Source organism: Dipteris shenzhenensis, chromosome 30 (genome assembly GCF_047967505.1).
Source record: "Dipteris shenzhenensis isolate YYH24624 ecotype China chromosome 30, Dip_SZ_1.0, whole genome shotgun sequence".
Taxonomy (NCBI): domain Eukaryota; kingdom Viridiplantae; phylum Streptophyta; class Polypodiopsida; order Gleicheniales; family Dipteridaceae; genus Dipteris; species Dipteris shenzhenensis.
In genome coordinates, this window is record NC_141625.1 from 25,528,156 (window position 1) to 25,547,947 (window position 19,792).

Consider the following 19,792-nt stretch of genomic DNA (forward strand, 5'->3'; position numbering starts at 1 on the left):
ACCAGTTAAAATCTTTCGAGATATACACCATACCTTTCAATCACCTCAATGCAAAGAAAAAATAATTACCCAAGAAACCCTCGACAAAATGAAGCCCAATTAGAACACCTGTCTTTACTTTTCACTATAAAATATGAAGTCCTTCTGACTGTGAATATCACACCTCCAAGGAAATCAATGGAGTGCAACATGCTCCTTGTAGGGGCTATGATATAAAACCTCATGTTCCAACCAACCCAATGCAAGAACGAAACCAACTGCTATTGAACTCCTTCGAGGGACCTTTAGAATCTTCCTTACATACATTTTACTTTCCTTAAATGACAACACATGTTGAGCTAGAAGAAAAACTGGCTTTTGTGTTCAAGAAATTCATAAGCTCCTTCATACCCCGAATCTTTGGTAGAATAAAGCCTATATCTTTAGTTTCCAAAATGAAACAATAACGTTAGTGGACTCTGGATATCATACCCCAAATAAAAAGCTACTTGTTAGGGCTATGATGTAAAAATATTGTCTACTTTGAAATGGATTCAAAGTTGAAAAGATAATCTTGCCTCTAATGTTATGGTGCTTGAAACATAAGTAATCCTTGCACTTCACTCCCTTTTTTGGGCAAAACATATACAAAAGATCATCCCAGCTCCAGTAAGACAAATATGAAAGAAACATGAAGGAGAGATCTTACTCTTTCGTTCAAGCATACTCTCTATGAGCCAACGCATCCTTTCCGGGCCCACCACAAAACCAATAAGATTCGCTGTCTGCAGTGCCCGAAGAGCAATTTAATTAACAAACGTATTTGTACCAAAGACACACCTCTCTTGGACACCTTTCTGATTGCATACAGTGCATCCATAACTCACCAAAGAACATTCCTAGTATTGATTTCTATGCCTTTAGGTGGGCTGCTAAGGCATTATGAAACACCTAAGACCTCATTCCATATCCATACTTCCAAGATAGTTAATAACTCTTTGAAAAGACCAACAAAGCCACCTTCACACATTTTTTTATAATGTCCAAGTAGCAGGTGGGAAGCGGTGGAATAATGAGACACTTTTCAGAGCCAAACCTCTGAATTGCATCCAGAAATTTGCAAGATCATTTCAATCTTAGCTGCTACACAACAATAAATAAAATTTAAAAAGATGATGTTCCTTTAGCACATAGAATCAGCAAAAGACTCTCAAACATGGGACTACCCCCATCCACAATAATCAAATATGCTTTACCAATGAATGGGATTGAATTTTCCAATCTCTTACTAACCCAATACTCACTTCTTTCCAGAGAAAAGAACATTCTATTAATAGACACAGACACCAAAAGACAATACAACTCCCCAATGAAGGGTACAATATAACAATACAAGGATACCCCCGGGCTAGCCGCTCTATGGGGGATTACCTCATACAAGGGGCTCAACAATTAGCCACTCCAACCGTTTATAATGCCATATTATAACACCATCTGTGGAATCAAGGAAAGGGTCTGGCTCCCATATATTGATAAAAGCCACCCTTCTACGCCTAGCGCGATCCGAATCTTCTTGGAGTCTATCCCATCTGCCTCTGAGAACATGAATGATATCTAGCTTAATGCTGGCCAGTGTCTCCGAGGCTGATGTGGTCTACTGCTCTATGGGTTGCCTACACCTAGCTCCCCCTAATGCTCCCTATCAGCTCCCATCTATGATAGTGTCCACATGTCCACACCGTCTCTGTGAAGTCTGGAGTATGGATGAAGGTCAACTCCTGCCCTACCAATCTTAAGGACAAACTCTCCTAATGTCGTCATACCCACAAGCAGGTCCTCTGTCTATAACCAGGCCACCACTCCCCATGTCACCACCATCCTGTCCTAAATCCCAACGAGCACCATCCTCAAAGCTCTCCGCAAAACCTCGTGTGCCAACAGGCAATCCCAACTGCAGTTCCTCTGGGACTCCTCTATGAAACCACCTCATAAGCCTTTAATTGGAAACCGATCAAGCCCAAGCCATGTGCCCATTGCAAGGCCTCTATCGGCCAGCAACCAAAGGAACCAAAGGAAGTGGGAGATCTTCATTTGCCTATAACTATCCAAGAGCCTATGCCAAAAATCCTCAAGAAACCTCTGAGAGAGTCGTTGTCCGTGCCAATGCTCTACTACGGCTAGCATGCCATCAATCCTCCCCATCTGCATTCTCCATCCTAATCTCATTGAATAGTGGAAAAAGGAATGAATGAAAGAGTCTCTCCAAAACCACTCCCAGGTCCTGCTAAAGCCTCTACAAGGGTCTCCTCTCCCAAACCAAAACCTCCAATCCTCCTCCTTTGTTGTGCATGGATTTGGATCAATGTACCACCTCCTTTGATATTGAGCTACTGTCCTCACTCTTAGAGGCATACATCCTCCAAAGTCCTCCATTCGGACCTCTTGTCTTTGCATCATACTGTAGCCCTGCACCATAAATGTGAAAGAGGACTAACTTGATGTACCCACTACCAAAAGCAATCTTACGTCTTGTTAAATACCCAAGCTATGAATAAGCATGTGCAACACGTCACTCTTGAACTACTCTCAAAATCTTAGAGACTATACTCTCAATCTCCTTTATCATGGTCTAAGATCCTCCCAAACTCTCTATCTTTGTGCAAGTGGGAGCAACTCCGTGAAATAAAACCACTAGGGACCTTCCCTCCATGCTCACTAGACCAAGGGCCCGACCCACATGAGTGACGGTGGCACTTGTTTGTCATATGGCTATAGCCCGGAGACCACAACGGACCACACATGTCAATAATCGCCGGCGACCTATCATAGGCTATATGCCATCACATTAGCTTCGTACACCGGCATCGCCCTCCTAGCGTCGATGCCCGTATTGGCTCCCATTCTGAGGGCCCAGAGAGTTTGTGCCATCCCTAAACGGATGTATAGCTGGGGTTTTTCTTTCTGTCTCATAGACATGTTGATCTCCCATGGACATTAAATAGACTTTCTTTCTGTTTTTCTTTCTATCGTTCCTCTTCTTTTGCTACCATTATCAGTTTCTCGCTCCCAATTTTGCTATTTATGATCGAACCAAGAACCAACAAACACAAGGCATCCCATTTGACATACCTCTTGTTAGTAAAAAACAGCAAGCTATTCCCGAGTCAATTCCCTAATCAGTTCTTCTCGTAATGTCCGATCTTACGAACTCCATCTCTTCACATTTATGTCTTATATAGAGCCTTCTATCCTAGAGTGTTTTTCAAAAAGTTTTCAGCTTGGGGTTCATCCAACGGACTCTATAGACTAGCAGACTATTTACAAGAGTGAAACTGAGAACTTGATTTATGTCCAGACTCCATGGTTGTGATTCCTGAACGTGTGAAAAGTGAAATATGATAAAGTTTAAGGCTTGAGCTTGTAAATTGTAATCTGAAATCTGATTTTTGGCGACCTATCTAGATTCTAGTATCTACTCAACTGAAATCTAATTTCTAAAATTTAAAGGCTTAATTGAGCTTTGTAATCTACACTCTATTCTAATTTCTAGCATTGGCCATTATAGGCTTGTTGATAAAGTTGAAGGCTTGATTGAGCTTTCTAATCTGGAGTCTATAATCTATTCTACCACTGGCCATTATAGGCTTTCTGTTCTATGTTTTTAGCTAGTTTTGCACAGTTTTGGCATACCAAATGTATGCATGCATAAATTTTATATTTTTTAGACAAAAAAAATACAATTTGGTTTTTTGAAACTTCACCTATTTTTTTGAAACGTTTTGAAACGTTTCAAAACGTTTCACGTTTCAACGTTCTGAAACGTTTCATTGAACTATGCAATGGCCCCTTATCTTTGTATCTACACTTTAAAACAGAATCATATACAAAGTAGGAAAGCAAGTGGGAAACATAGAATGCATAAAGAAATCTCTTTTTTGGTACCCTAAACAACATTGTGTTGCATGAATAGATTTTGACCGTCATCATAGAATCTAGAACTAGAACCGAAACTGTGCTTTCTCTACCATTTCATATTTTTGCAATTACAGCAGTCATCCATTGTTGGAGCAGCACTCATACAAGGATGTGCCATCTTGATCTTTGTTACCATCTCTGCTTCTCACTAAGAGCCACATCCAAATACACAACCTCCAAGAATAGGGTGCACGTGACTTGTCTTTTGCACCTAATACGCAACACTGGAATATGTCATTGGATTGGTACATACAGTGTGGAATATATCATTGGATTGGTACATACAGTGCACCAAAACCTTAACAACACGCTAGAAAAACGTGTTCCCTCTTGTAAGAGCATTCGGGAGTTTTTTATAGACAAGGTTGAGCCGCGTTCTCCTCTATGATAAAATCTAGTGATACGTACACTTTCTTAACTCTCTGGTTTTCGTTGATTCTCGTTGATTCACTGGCTAACTCACAATCACAGGCGCTGGCATCATATTTTTCCTCCCAGCCTCCTTGTAGATTGCATCATCTAAAGATACGTAATTTTTCATTCCTTATGCATATCCACAAGCCCACAACTCCCTAGATGGTTCCTTCTGCCACATGTCATCATTCTAGACCTTTAACTTGGTACACCATTTACCCCTGTCTTGGGGCACAATTAAAACATTTGCCCCTTGGCATTTTTTACACATTTTGGTGCACCTAGGCCTTAGCACTCAGAACCACCTAGTCAATGCCAATACAACCTCACCTAGGACCTTGGCAGCTACTTCCCTTGACCATTTTATTTACGCACATAAAATATTACAGAAGTCCGTCCTCTAAGGGAAAATGCCCACCGACCTTTCCGAGGTCATGCTATCTCAGCTAGAGCATAACATTCCTTTCCTCTTCAAGCATCAGCGTCCTCGATGATGAAATCTGGGAACACTCTCCGTAACTGGTATACCGATTCCCAGGTAGCTTCCGATAGAGGTAGACCATGCCATGCAACCAACACCGTGGGTATCTTCCGATTGCGCACTTGCATTGTTCCTCGGTCCAAGATTCTTGTTGGTTTGCGTCTTGCATTAGCCTCTATCTCCTAAAACAAAACAACACCTTCGATTAGTGAGTCACTAGTATGCAAAAATTTCTTTAAACAAGAAACATGAAACACTAGGTGCACCTTACACCCCGGTGGTAATTCTAATTTATAGGCTATCTTGCCTATTCTTTTTAGAATTAACCATGGCCCATAATATCGAGGTGATAGCTTAGCACACTCTCCTGCAGTCAAAGACTTAGAGTGCGAAGGAACTCTGAGAAAAACTTTTTCTCCTTCCTTAAATTCTCTAGTTGATCGGTTTTCATCCGCATACGTCTTACCTCTATCCATAGCTTGGCGAATGTTAGCTTTCGCAAGTACTAGCATCTCCCGCATCTGAACCACAAAGTTCGCGGCACTAGGCACTTTCTGAGGTATTCCAACTATAGTTGGATTCGCTGGTCTATAATTATAGTTCAGTTCAAACGGACTGAATCTTGTAGAGGAATGTTTTCTATCATTGTAAGCAAACTCCAACAATGGCAACCACTTGTCCCATGTATGTTGCCTCAATGACACATACGCTCTAAGCATATCCTCTAAAATCTGGTTGATTCTTTTTGTCTGACCATCCGTTTCTGGATGATCCCCACTACTCATTCCTAACTCAGTTCTTAGTGTCTCAAATACCGCAGTCCAAAAATGACCGGTAAATTTGACATCCCTGTCTGACACTATGGATCTGGGTAATCCATGTAGACGAAATATATGTCTAATAAACAAATCCGCCACTTGCCGGGCACTAACAGACTCTCTAGTTGGAATGAAGTGAGCCATCTTGGTAAGACGATCAACCACCACAAGGATAGAATCATATCCACCTTGTGTCGTAGGCAGCCCTACAATAAAGTCCATGGAAATGCTCTCCCACTTACTTAGTGGTATCTCCAAGGGTTGTAAAAGGCCAGGTGGCTTCCCCGCTCTGCCTTACTTACCTGACACGAAAAACAACGTGTCACATATTCATGAATATGCTTTTTCATCTTTGGCCAAAACAAATCTCACTTCACGAGATCATATGTCTTCTCGACTCCTGGATGTCCCGCACATGGGCTATCATGGCACTGTCGAATGACTCTCTGCCTGAGATCATTTTGATTAGGTACTACTACCTTGCCATTTCTTTTCAGCATACCATCCCTTATGGTATATCTTGCATAAGTTTGGCCTTTTCTGGATACCAGGTTATCCTTTTCCCCGGGTTTTAACACATGAGCCTTAGGCCATAGGCTCTGGACGAACTCGTCCACCTTTTGAGTTTCTCTAATCTCGGCCATTAGAGCACTCTCTAATACCGTGAAACTCATGTTATGCATAATGCGTGACAACGTATCAGCAACTTTATTATCTTTTCCTCTTCGGTACCGAATCGTCAAATTAAACTCCTGCATGAGTTCTGCCCACCTAGCTTGGCGGCCTCTCAAGTCAGGTTGTTTACAAAAATGTTTCAGAGTATCATGATCAACATCCACATAAAACTCTGATCCATACAAATAATGTCACCATGTTTTCAAAGCATGGACAACAGCATACAACTCTAATTCATGAGTTGGCTAATTTCTTTGAGAGGGAGAAAGCTTCTTGCTTTCAAAGGCTACTGGCCTTCCCTCTTGAAGGAGAACTGCTCCTACCGCAATGCCACTTGCATCGGTTTCCAGGAACAACGGTTTCTGGGGATCAACTATTTTTAACACCGGTCCTGTGACCACAGCTTGTTTTATGGTGTTAAAACTTTCCTGTTGATTCTATCCCCATATAAAAGGTACTTTATCTGAGGTCAGATCAGTCAATGGCGATACTAATTCGGAATATCCCTTGATATGCCTTCGATAAAATTGGACAAATCCTAAGAATGATCGCAAAGCAGTCAAACTCTGAGGGATTGGCCAAGTCAGTATCGCAGCCACTTTCTTTGGATCCATTTCTACCCCCTCTGGAGTAATTATGAATCCTAAGTATTCAAGTCTAACCATACACAGTATAGTTTTCTTCTTATTATTTAAATAAAGACTGGCTTTCCTCAAAGTACTGAACACTATTCTTAAGTGTTCGCGATGCTCAGTAATACTTTTACTGAATACCAGAATATCGTCAATAAAATGTACTACAAACTTTCCGATATACGAACGTAGTAAATCGTTCATAAGCATGACGAATATAGCTGGAGCATTGGGAGCATTGGTAAGTCCAAAGGGCATTACCAAAAACTCATAATGACCAAACCTGCTTCTAAAAGCGGTTTTATGCACATAATCGGCTCTAATACAGATCTGATGGTAGCCACGCTTAAGATCTATCTTACTGAAAATTACGGCCCCATGCAATGCATCTAGCAAATCATCGATCCGAGCCATCGGATGCCTATGCTTAATAGTGATATTATTCAATGCTTTGTAATCTATATAGAGGCGAAAAGTATCATCTTTCTCCCTCTTTAATATCACTGGCAAAGCAAAAGGTGAAAAACTTGGTTGAATCTGCCCCAACTTGAGGTATTCTTCCAGTTGTCTTCGCACCTCAGCTTCTTCTGTAAAGCTTAATCTATATGGAGGTCTATTTACAGGTTCTGCCCCCGGGATGAGCTCAATTTTATGTTGAACATTCCGATCTTGAGATAACCCATAAGGTAACTCATCCCTAAAACAATCAGAGAACTTCTCCGATATCTCTTTAGCCAACTCAGCCATTTTCCCATCTTGGGTAGCCTCAGTGCTGGTCGACGCATCATCAATCGACTCTACCGATGCTATACACAAACACAGAAACTCTTTCGGAGTCTTTCGAATTTCCATGGCTGAAATCAATGGTCCTCGAGGTAAATCCTTTTCACCTTGCAAAACATATTCTACTCTGTTCATCTTGGAACTGGCAAATATGCTTTTTCCAATCAATGGCTAGATTTTTCCAAAAATGCCAAGCCATGCCTAGGGCTATATCTGCGTGAGCTAGCCTGGTCGACTCAAAGTCCAGCTTCTCAACATAGTCCTGTATTCGAAGTTCCAACTGGGTAACCCTCTGGTCCCATACTTCAGTTGAACTTCCGTCCGTCATCTTGACAGTATAAGCATAGTCAGACGGACTAGTTTTCAACTTGAGTCTCTTAATAAGCTTCGAGTTGATTACATTGTGCGTTGACGCTGAGTCAAACAACACAATCACATCATGATTGGCTACTTGCCCTTTCATTTTAATCAACTTGAGCTCATCGAAAACCGTATACCCCGTTGCTGCGGGCTTTGAAAGAATATTATCAGGTGCACCGCTTACTAACTTAGTAACAGACACACTTAACAACACAAATACTAACCTCTGAGAAGGTCCCGCCAATCGCATCTGCATATGTTCCGCATTGGGACTCTCCTGCATTTCCGCGTCGCATTCAGATATTATCATATTGGCCATGCGACGGTCTTTGTTTAGTGGACAATCTTTCCACTGATGTCGCTGAAGGCAGCCAAAGCACAATCCTTCTTTTCTAGCTTTTTGTTTTTGCTCAAGGGTCAACGAGGACTTTGACCAAGCCCGGGCTGCCATTGGAGTTACTTTCCTTCACCCCAACGGTGGTACTTGTCTTTGCTGGTCACTCAACCGGCTTCACCTGCTTGGTTTGGCCACTTGGCTGCGAGACACTTGTCTTTGAAGTCCAATTCCTCTGAAATTCCCTTTCCTCGGGTACTCATGCTGAGTCCCTGCCTGCCCAAATCCACTAGATCTGCCTCTGGCATCCTCATAGTTCAGGGCTACTGCAATAGATTCATCTAATGTAGTCACATATTTAGCTCGAGCTTCCATTTTAATCTTGTCGTTCAGTCCATAGATATAGTCTTTCAACTCAACAGACATAGGCTGCGATACTGACTTGGCCAACCCCTCAGAGTCTAACCACTTTGCGATCATTCTTGGGATTTGTCCAATTTTATCGAAAGCATATCAAAGGATATTCCGAAATAGTATCGCCATTGATTGATCTAACCTCAAATAAAGTACCTTTTATATGGGGACAGAATCAACAAGAAAGTTTTAACACCATCAAACAAGCTGTGGTCCCAAGACCGGTGTTAAAAATAGTTGATCCCCAGAAACTGTTTTTCCTTGAAACCGATACAAGTGGCATTGCGGTAGGAGCAGTTCTCCTCCAAGAGGGAAGGCCAGTAGCCTTTGAAAGCAAGAAGCTTTCTCCCTCTCAACGAAATTGGCCAACTCATGAATTAGAGTTGTATGCGGTTGTCCATGCTCTGAAAACATGGAGACATTATTTGTATGGATCAGAGTTTTATGTTGATGTTGATCATGATACTCTGAAACATTTTTGTAAACAACCTGACTTGAGAGGCCGCCAAGCTAGGTGGGCAGAACTCATGCAGGAGTTTAACTTGTCGATTCGGTACCGAAGAGGGAAGGATAATAAAGTGGCCGATGCGTTGTCACGCATTATGCATAATATGAGTTTCACGGTATTAGAGAGTGCTCTAATGACCGAGATTAGAGAAACTCAAAAGGTGGACGAGTTCGTCCAGAGCCTTTGGCCTAAGGTTCATGTATTAAAACCTGGGGAAAAGGATGACCTGGCATCCAAAAAAGGCCAGACTTATACAAGATATGCCATAAGGGATGGTATGTTGAAAAGAAATGGCAAGGTAGTAGTACCTAATCAGAATGATCTCAGGCAGAGAGTCATACGACAATGCCGCACTTTTCGAAAATGCAAATGTGTGCAATGCATGCAGAATTTCAATGCCGATTGGCCCTCCAATGGGGAAGAGTGCCCTCGTGAGAGTACTTGTTTCTTTTTCGACCTACATGCAAGGTGGGAGAGAGATGATGGATGAATGCAATGTGGTAGAAAGAATGCTACGTGAGATTCACAATGAAAGGGTGATACCCTTTCATTAATGTCCCTTGAGATCACCCATCTTCCCATTTACACCTACCCTTAGCCTATGACCCATGCACCTACCATTCAATGCACTCTAATGCACCCTTTCCCTTTCCTATTGCCCCTAGGACCTAGACACGTGTGTGCACATCTTTATTACTAATCATTGGCCAATGTTACATAGTTTTGGCGGTACTATTTACACCGCTTGATCGATCATAAATACAAACATATAACCGCACCATCAAATTGGCGCCTAACAATAATAAAGTTCTAATGACTATTAATTAACTAAATAATCATTTCTCTTGTCATGACAATGATAGCCCATGTGCGGGACATCCAGGAGTCGAGAAGACATATGATCTCATGATACGAGATTTCTTTTGGCCAAAGATGAAAAAGCATATTCATGAATATGTGACAGATTGTTTTTCGTGTCAAGTAAGTAAGGCAGAACGGGTGAAGCCACCCAGACTTTGACAGCCCTTGGAGATACCACTAGGTAAGTGGGAGAGCATTTCCATGGACTTTATTGTAGGTCTGCCTACGACACAAGGTGGATATGATTCTATCCTTGTGGTGGTTGATCGTCTTACCAAGATGGCTCACTTCATTCCAACTAGAGAGTCTGTTAGTGCACCGCAAGTGACAGATTTGTTTATTAGACATATATTTCATTTGCATGGATTACCCAAATCCATAATGTCAGACCGAGATGTCAAATTTACCAGTCATTTTTGGACTGCGGTATTTGAGACACTAAGGACTGAGTTGGGAATGAGTAGTGGGGATCATCCAGAAACGGATGGTCAGACGGAAAGAATCGACCAAATTTTAGAGGATATGCTTAGAGCATATGTGTCATTGAGGCAACAAGTGGTTGCCATTGTTAGAATTTGCCTACAATGATAGAAAACATTCCTCTACAGGGTTCAGTCCGTTTGAGCTGAACTATGGTTATAGGCCAGTGAATCCAACTATAGTTGTAATACCTCAGAAAGTGCCCAGTGCCGCGAACTTTGTGGTTCAGATGCGGGAGATGCTAGGACTTGCGAGAGCTAACATCCGCCAAGCTAAGGATAGAGCTAAGGCGTATGCGGATGAAAACCGATCCGCTAGAGAATTTAAGGAGAAAAAGTTTTTCTCAGAGTTCCTTCGCACTCTAAGTCTTTGACTGCAGGAGGGTGTGCTAAGTTATCACCTCGATATTGTATCAGGCCCCCGCCACCCTCAGAGCCCCCCCTGGAATGCATGTGACATGTACTCTCCCCCTCTATCTGAGTTGAGTGTTCCAATTCCATTCCAATTCTAGAATTGGTTTGGTAAAACCATGCACCAATGCATTCTGCCTACCATAGCATATGCACAAGTCTTTGGTACCCTTGAGATACCTCAAGACGCCTTTCACTGCTTCCCAGTGCCGCTTGCCTGGATTTGCCATATACCTGCTGATGACTCCCACCGCAAAAGCAATATCCGAACGAGTGGCAACCATGGCATACATCAAAGAACCAACTGCAGATGCATACGGAACCTTGGCCATCTCAGCCTTATCATCATCTGATCTGGGGCTGTCCTTACTGCTGAGTTTTAAATGTGGAGGCAACGGGGTACTAATAGACTTCCCCCCCTCCATTTTAAACCTCTGCAGTACTTTGTCAATGTACTCCTTCTGTGACAGGAACAAAAGTCCCTTGGACCTGTCACGAATAATCCGCATACCAAGAATATGGTTTGCATCACCCAAGTCTTTCATGTCAAAAGACTTATGCAGTTGCTTCTGCAAAGCACTAATCTCCTGCTGAGATTTGCTGGCAATTAGCATGTCATCCACATATAGAATGAGTAGCATCAAACTGCCATCCTTTGCCCGTTTGGTGTACAAACAGTGATCGGTCTCACACCTATGATACCCTTGGGACTGCATGAAGGCATCAAACTTCTTGTACCATTCTCTTGGCGCCTGCTTGAGTCCATACAAGCTCCTCTTGAGCTTACACACAAGCTGCTCTTTCCCTTTAACAGCATATCCCTCTGGCTGACTCATGTAGATCTCATCATGGAGATCTCCGTGAAGAAAAGCAGTCTTCACATCCATCTGACATAAATCCATGTCCTCATGAGCAACAAGAGCTAACACTGCTCTCAAAGTAGTCATCTTGACTACAGGGGAAAAGATCTCATCAAAGTCAATGCCCTTCTCCTGCTTAAATCCCTTGGCAACCAATCTGGCCTTATACCTCGGTAAAGCATTTGAATCCACTTTGACTTTGTAAACCCACTTGCATGGCAAAACCTTTCTGCCTGCAGGTAGCTGCACCAAGTCCCAAGTATCATTTTGAAGTAGGGAGTCCATTTCTGACTGCATGGCTTTCTCCCACTTCCTTTTCTCTGTTCTTCCCATAGCTTCCCTGAAGCTGGAAGGCTCACCACAATCTGTCAGCATGATAAAATCAGCCACATTATTGGCTCCTAGAACAAACCTGTCAGGAGGCCGTTGTACACGGGTGCTCCTCCTAACAAAATGTTCTGTATTAGGCTGCTATCTAGCCTGTTCATCATGCATGACGGGTGGCTGTACCACCATATTTGGCTGTCCTACAGCACCATTCTGCCTGAACATTGAACACAAGAGAATCAGTGAGAGTAAGCATGATAGCTGCCCTTGCGGACAAATCAAGCTCCTCCCACTCATCATCTGCCATCCCAGATGGCTTGACACCCTTCACCCTTATGGGCTTAGAAATCTTCTTTAGCAGAAGTACATTCAAACACTGTTCTGCCCATAATGCATAATTGTGTGCCCCTTCCAATTTCTTTATGTTCAGTATTGAGGATTCACTTCCCCCTGATGCCATATCAGACAAGGAAAGTGCCTGACTCCCTGTAAGTCAAAAAATGACTAAATAAAATTCTGATTTCTCAGAAAACCTGCTCTATCAAGAGCCAGGAGCACTCACAATAGTGCTGTTTTTTACTGTCAAAAAATCCTGCAGCAAAACAGAAAATTTTCCCTCCAGTCACTGTACCTTCTGACACACTGTACCGTGCTCAAATAGGCATAAACCAGTAACTACAGAATTGCTGCAGCAGTTCCACAAGTGTTTTATCAGTGCATCATCATCTGACGAAGCACAAAACACTGCTGTCCTGATCACTTCTCCCACCTCAGATGAGGTATTGCACTGATTTTATATGCATAAACCACTTGTCATACACTGTTTTGTCCACTGAAAACAAGATCCAAACACCTCAGCCTGTCACAAACCTGCAACAAAGTATGGGACCAATCCCAACCAATCACCCTTCTGCCAAGGGGATAAAAGGCATCTGAAGTTCTCAAACAGTAACTCAAGTGCTCACAAGCAAAATCTGGGCAAAAGCCCCTTGATTTGATACCTATACCAAGTGATAAACACCCTCAACACTGAGGTAGCATACAAAATAAAGCGCTCTCCTGGCACTTTCACCTGACAAAGTAATGCATAAACTGCCCTGTGTACACAGTAACAACACAGATCCCAACCTACAAACACTGAAGAGAATCTTTTGAGCACTGTCAACGATGGACAGTTAGGGACCGAGTAAACTCGATGCGCCCTGGCCAAGCGTGGCTCAACTGAGATTTTCAAAGTGTCGTACACAGAATGTGACCTGCAAGAAATGTCACTGAGTACACTGCGGAAACAAGACCAATGTGGGTACCCTAGCTCCACACTGCCTCAAGGCATACACTGCATACACTTCCAGGCAAAAGCCCTTTGTAATAGTCACCCGAAAACTGAGATTTGCACTCAGCAAAAGCATAAAAGCCCTCTGCAAATTAAGGCATCTGACCTTCCCGAAACAAAATAACTGTGCAACCACCACACACTGTGGCACTAGTCACCTCAAGCACGAGGGACACGAGTGTACTTGCTGTACCTCAAACACACAGTTTTAGAACTGAAAAATTCCGGGAATGCATCAAGAAAAACCTCGTTGTACTTCTGTACCTGCGTGTACTTGCAAGTATCACGCAAAAGGGCAGAGTGCTCTCACTCTTTTCCTTCTTCCCCAAAAAAAAATATGTGCCTGCTGTACCTTCTGTACCTGCGAAGGGTACCTGCTGTACCCTGTACCTGCAAGGGCACGGATCCCAAAAAAAATCGTCGAAATTCTGGCTGAGGGTACAGCCGGTACGGCTGCCTGTACGTGCACGCGTCCTACAGCCGGTACGGCTTCCGTACAGCCGGTACGGCTAGCTGTACCTGTCGCGATCACGCCAGCTGCCTGTGCAGCCTGGTTGCGCGCGGCCGGTGCTGCGCGCTGCACGCGCTGGCTGCGGCCGCCGGTAGGCGGGTAGCAGCTAGCAGCAGCTAGCTGCTGCTGCAGCTATAGCTGCTCGCACGCCTGCTGCGCGCGGCGGGTGCCCTGGCTTGCTACTGCCCTGCTCGCTGCTGCCGCGCCCTGCTCGTTGTTGAGGGCACGAGGCCCGAGGGGAGAGGAAGGGGTAGAGGGAGGGGTAGACCAGAGTGAGAGTGGCTCTGATACCACTTGTGAGGGAAAGAGAGAGGGGTGGAACGTTAGGAGAGAGAAACACCAGGAGTTTGTGGGTGTGACACCACAAACTCAAAGGTTTTATTAGGATTAGGGATTCACCCTATGACTGTCTTAAGACAGTCATAGGGGTCATAACTTTTAAAGGGTGGCAATGTGCCTTTACCCCAACATTTCAATGCACACACAGGAAATAGACAGGTGGGCTTACTTGACTTTGCAGATGACAGAGGTCCACACATAGTCCCGGAGCTAGATGCAGCTGAGCTCGGGATATTGAGGCAAGATTCCGGAGACAACATTCTACCCTACATCACATCTTCACTCTGAGGGCTATCATTGAGGAGGCGAGATCTAGACACCAGAAGGTCTACACATGCTTTGTAGACTTTCGAAAGGCTTTTGACACCATCCCACGATCCCACATGATCAAGAGACTACAAGAGCTGCAGATTCTAAAGACACTAATATGGGGGTATGCAACTATATGAGTCAATCAGAGGCACAGTTCATGCTCCAGGTGGTCTATCGGATTGGGTCAAGAGTACGATCGGAGTAAAGCAGGGCTGCCCCCTCTCAGCGACCCTTTTTGGGCTTCACATTGATGAGATCACTTCCTTCATAGACTGCCTAGGAGGCGAAGGATCACTACTAGCCGATCTCATGATACAGATATTGCTATACACTGATGACATAGTCCTTATCTCATCCTCAATGGAGGGGCTACAAAGACATTTGGCTCGAGGTATTTTGTAGAGAGAGAGACCTGACAGTCAACCTTGGAAAGACCAAGTTTATGGTCTTCAACACCTCACATGCAGTGCTTCTTGACTCAGCTTTACTTACTGAGACAAGCCAGTGGAGATAGTGCAGTCCTACACATATTTGGGAGCAATCTTCACAGGACCCCTTTTCACTATGACACATGCAGCCCATGCACGACTCACACGGGGATGGGGTGCTCTGGCACGATTGGAGAGAGAGTGCTTCCAGGCACACTTTCAAGATCCACCGATGAAGTGTTGGTTCTTCGATATGCTAGTGCAACCAACTGCCATGTATGCAGCACCCTTCTAGGGTTGTGATCTACCGATAGCAGAGTGGAGGAGATTTGAGCGGCTACAAGTGACTATGGGATCTAGGATGATTCGGAGCAAGCCCTCAGTCCCGCATGAGATAGTAAAGGCAGAGTTCGCCATGACACCACTACAGACTGATGACATCTTCCAGACAATGACATTCATTCATAGATTCTGGAACTTACCCCACTAGAGACTACCGAGGCTAGCCCTAGAGTCATCATGGACAAGCTCCCACAGTATGGATACACCCCCTGAGTTGATCCCGCGAGATGAGATTAACCGTATCATGCAGTTAGATCTCCTCTAGCTCCACAAGTCTCGGACTTGGGGGGGGAGATCAGGAGCTCCCCACCACGACCAGTTCTATCGCGACCACTTCCTGAGCGTCTCGAAGGAGGGATTCATCATCAGACCCCCAGTATCTCGAGGACAAAGGAGTCTCATAAGCACTGAGGTTAGCTATTGGATAGATGCCGGTTTAATCCCATCAGCTGAGGATTGAGACAAGGAGAGCACCTCAATAGAGTGTGCTCTGGTCGCTCTCTGTGTCGTGGGTGGCCTTTGCATCCTCTCTCGGTAATCCAGACTGCCCACATATCAGCTGGCTGCTCCTCCTCCTCCATCTTGCTGTGTCTTGGAGCTGACTCAAATGCATAGAAATCTGTGACTCACCATTGTGTCTGGTCAGCCTCCGAATCTTGTGGTGTGATTGCCTCTTGCTGCTCTGTGATCTGTCGTAGCAAGGTCTCCTTGTGTCGGGGCATCTCCAACAAATAGAGGCCAATGTAGACTTGGTCATGGCAGTGGATCAATCGTGATGGTGGACCAAAGCCGCTTCCATCATGATAGAGACAGTGGTATCGCCCCCGTATCTTGTAGTAGGTTGGGCAGGCATAGAGAAAGTGCTCCTTTGTCTCAATCATTCCCAGTGTGCATAGCATGATCTGCTACTCTCTGGGTCCGACCTATCACAGCTTCCTCAGAGGACACATAGCTCATTGAGTTCAGAGATGGAGGAGACCATGTCCCCGTGCGCCACTACAGCATGAGACAGCCCGACAGACACAGATCCGAGTCATTTTCACGGCTCATAAACGAGTCACCAAAGTGCCCAGTTTCGTATTGTGAGTTCCAGCTCCAGCTCTCAGCCTACTTCAAATCGGCATATGATATGTTTTGTACTTGATTCTGCTTGAGCTATTGAGCTCTTTATTTCAGCTTAGTACTCAGCAAGGGTCTTAGCGTGCCCTTTGCGGCTTGTATGACTTATTTTTCCTTTAGGTGTACTTTGCACTTTGTCCCATAGGCCCGCGAGGCCTCTCGCAGACATTACTATATCTTTCTTTCTTTCTTTCTCTGCAGAACACCTCCAGGGCCTCCAAATGCATATGCAGCCCCTCCTCTAAAGATGATATGAGGACAAAGCCATCAGCATATAGTAGCAATATCTGTGTCATGAGGTCAGCCAGTAGTGATCCCTCGCCCCCTAGGCGGTCTATGAAGGATGTTATCTCATCAATGTAGAGTCCGAAGAGGGTCGGTGAGAGGGGGCAGCCCTACTTCACGCCTATCGTGCTCTCGACCCAATCCAATAAACCTCCAAGGGCACGAACTCTCCCTCTGACGGACTCATATAGGCTCATCACACCCAAATCAATGTCTCTAGGATTCACATCTCATGTAATATCCTGAGATGCGGAACCGCTAGACAGTGTCAAAGGCCTTCCGAAAGTCTACAAAGCAGGCATAGATTTCTAGTGTCTGGACCTCGCCTCCTCAATGATAGCCCTCAAAGTGAAGATGTGATCTAGAGTGGAATGCTGCCTCCATAATCTTGCCTATCCTAGTGCCTGCTGCCCCCGAGCCTCTGTAGATTTCTAGTGTTTGGACCTCGCCTCTTCAATGATAGCCCTCAAAGTGAAGATGTGATCTAGAGTGGAATGCTGCCTCCATAATCTTGCCTGTCCTAGTGCCAACTGCCCCCGAGCCTCTGAGCTCTCTCTCTAGTACTGATCCATAGATCTTAGCCAATGTATAGCCAATCATGAGGGTGCAATAGTTCCCAGTATCCATGGGGTCTCTTGCTTTGTGTATCGGTACAATAGTGGTAGTGCTCCAAGCAGGTGGGAAGCCGTGGCATATAGCATGGTTAAACATCTGTTCTAGTGATGGGAATAGGCGGCTTCCCCTCCGATAGAAGCCCCCATCCAATGGTTGAACCTCCTCCTCGGAATGATCTAATAATCTCATCCATCCTGTGTGTGAGGAAGGCACGCCTCTTACGGCGTGTCAATCGCAGGAAGATCCGTTGTGCCTCAAATGACGTCAAATGGCCCAGATCTCGCTCCCGTGTGAGGCGTGCCCTTGCCTCTCTATACTCGTCGCCGAAGCAAGGGTTTTGAGGCATCTTTCCATCTCGGGCGTGTGGGGGTCGGGTCATGGAAAGGATCTGGTAGCTGTGTCTTGTACAATCGAGACACGGGTGTCCCCAAGGGGTGGGCAAGGTCTATATCATCTCCAAGTAGGGCCAGAATCTCTCTAGGTAAGTGACTCAGATATACTGGGTTGAGGGCACGATCAAAGCGGATCTAGACACGAGTGGGCGTGGGAGGAGATCCCCTGTAGCTGGCACAATAATAGAGATACGAAAGGCAAGTATGAATGGTCAGCTCCGATGGAGGGGGGGATACAGTGAAGCCGTGTATTCGTGGAGCAAAGGCTAAAGCGCCCAGTAGGTAGTCCACTGTGCTTGTCCCACCGCCATGTGGGAAGCAAGTGAGTCGCCCACATCATGGCCATCTCTGGAGACCATTATAGATGATTACGTCATGGACTGCCTTCAACTCGAGTAGATGTCACCCATATCATGTCACATGTGAGGCATCTGCAAGATGTCTCAGTATCCCGAGCTTTGCTAATCTAGCTCCGGGACTATGTGGGGATCTCTCTCATATGCAAAGTCTAGGAGGTCCACATGTGAGGCATCTGCAGAGTGTCTTAGTATCCCGAGCTCTGCTAATCTAGCTGTAGGACTATGTGGGGATCTCTCTCATATGCAAAGTCTATGAGGCCCACATGTCTATCTCTTGTCCGTGCAGGATGTCTCTTTGCTTGGAGAACTCTGTGATGTCATCATTTATCGTCTCATATGGGTTGTGTCCCTCTGTATTGACCTCACATGCATAGGATGACATGTTTGGGGGAAAGTAGCACACCGCAATAATGAAGATTGGGTCGGGCGTCTGGTAGCTAGACTCATATCCGCATATGTCGTGCATGCTCCTCTCTCCATATCACTAATATCAGTGGTCTCAAGTGTAGAGGACAGCCAGTCCCCTAGAGCCTCGTACCCCACTATCTCTCCTCAATTCCCTCCTATGAGCTAACTCCCATGTGCAATCACGTCACTGTGGCAGTCCTCTCTCTGGGCTCTCATGTATCTTTGTGTAGATTTTCAGTCCACTGCATGCACTCATCCCATGGGCCCGACACCATCATAACTCCCCATCTTCCTTATCCTCCATGTCCCCTCTCTCTCAGATGATCACTTTACCATCCCTGTATGCAGCCCATTTCCTTGCATCTCTAGCTGTCATTACATGTACCATGCCCTCCCTCCAGTATTCCTAGTCATGAGGGTGGACCTGTCCAATGTAGTCCTGAGCTTCATCACTAATGGCTTTACTAATGCTTCCGCCTTGCCTACTCTCCAAGCTGTCTCATGATATTGACCCCAATTTTAGTGAACAAGACCTTGGCATCCGCCATTGGGGTGTCTCCTATAGTTAGGCCCCTTACCAGAACATTTAGTGCCTTGCCGGCCCTTCTCTTTTCCTTCTCTAAAGCTTCAAAGATAAACTCTTTCTTCGAGGCTGTTGTGCCTTTTTTAACCACACCTTTCCACTCCCACATCTTAGCCTCTCCCTTGCTGATTTGTTGTTTAAGTTCAGCATGTGTGCCTTGCATTGTTGCTTGCATGGCTGCAATATCCTTCTTAAGAATGGCATTCTCTGTTTTAAGCTCCTTCATGGCTTTGCAGTTCCCCTCCGGAGTCACCTTCATGTCCTTCAGTTGCTGCACTTCGATCTCCAGAGAATGTAACTTGTATTGGAGCTTAGTTTTTTCAGATATCCACCCAGCCTTTTCTTTCTCCCATTCATCTCATTTGACCTTTTCCTTTCTCCATTCCTCTTGAATTTTCCTTCCTACTTTCTTCACCTCAACTAGTGTTTTATCTACATGTGCCTTCTCTGTGAGG

The 19,792-nt window shown here is 44.8% G+C and overlaps 1 protein-coding gene across 2 annotated transcripts in view; it reads right to left on the reverse strand.

The window, feature by feature from the left end:
• The window catches only part of LOC147881886 (MBOAT (membrane bound O-acyl transferase) family protein), a 75,228-nt gene that overhangs the window by 15,048 nt on the left and 40,388 nt on the right, over positions 1-19,792 (reverse strand). For both annotated transcript variants that reach the window (XM_087401548.1, XM_087401549.1), the window contains exon 17: positions 689-764. In XM_087401548.1, the coding sequence (XP_087257674.1) occupies positions 689-764 (76 nt within the window). The remainder of the gene's footprint in view (positions 1-688; positions 765-19,792) is intronic.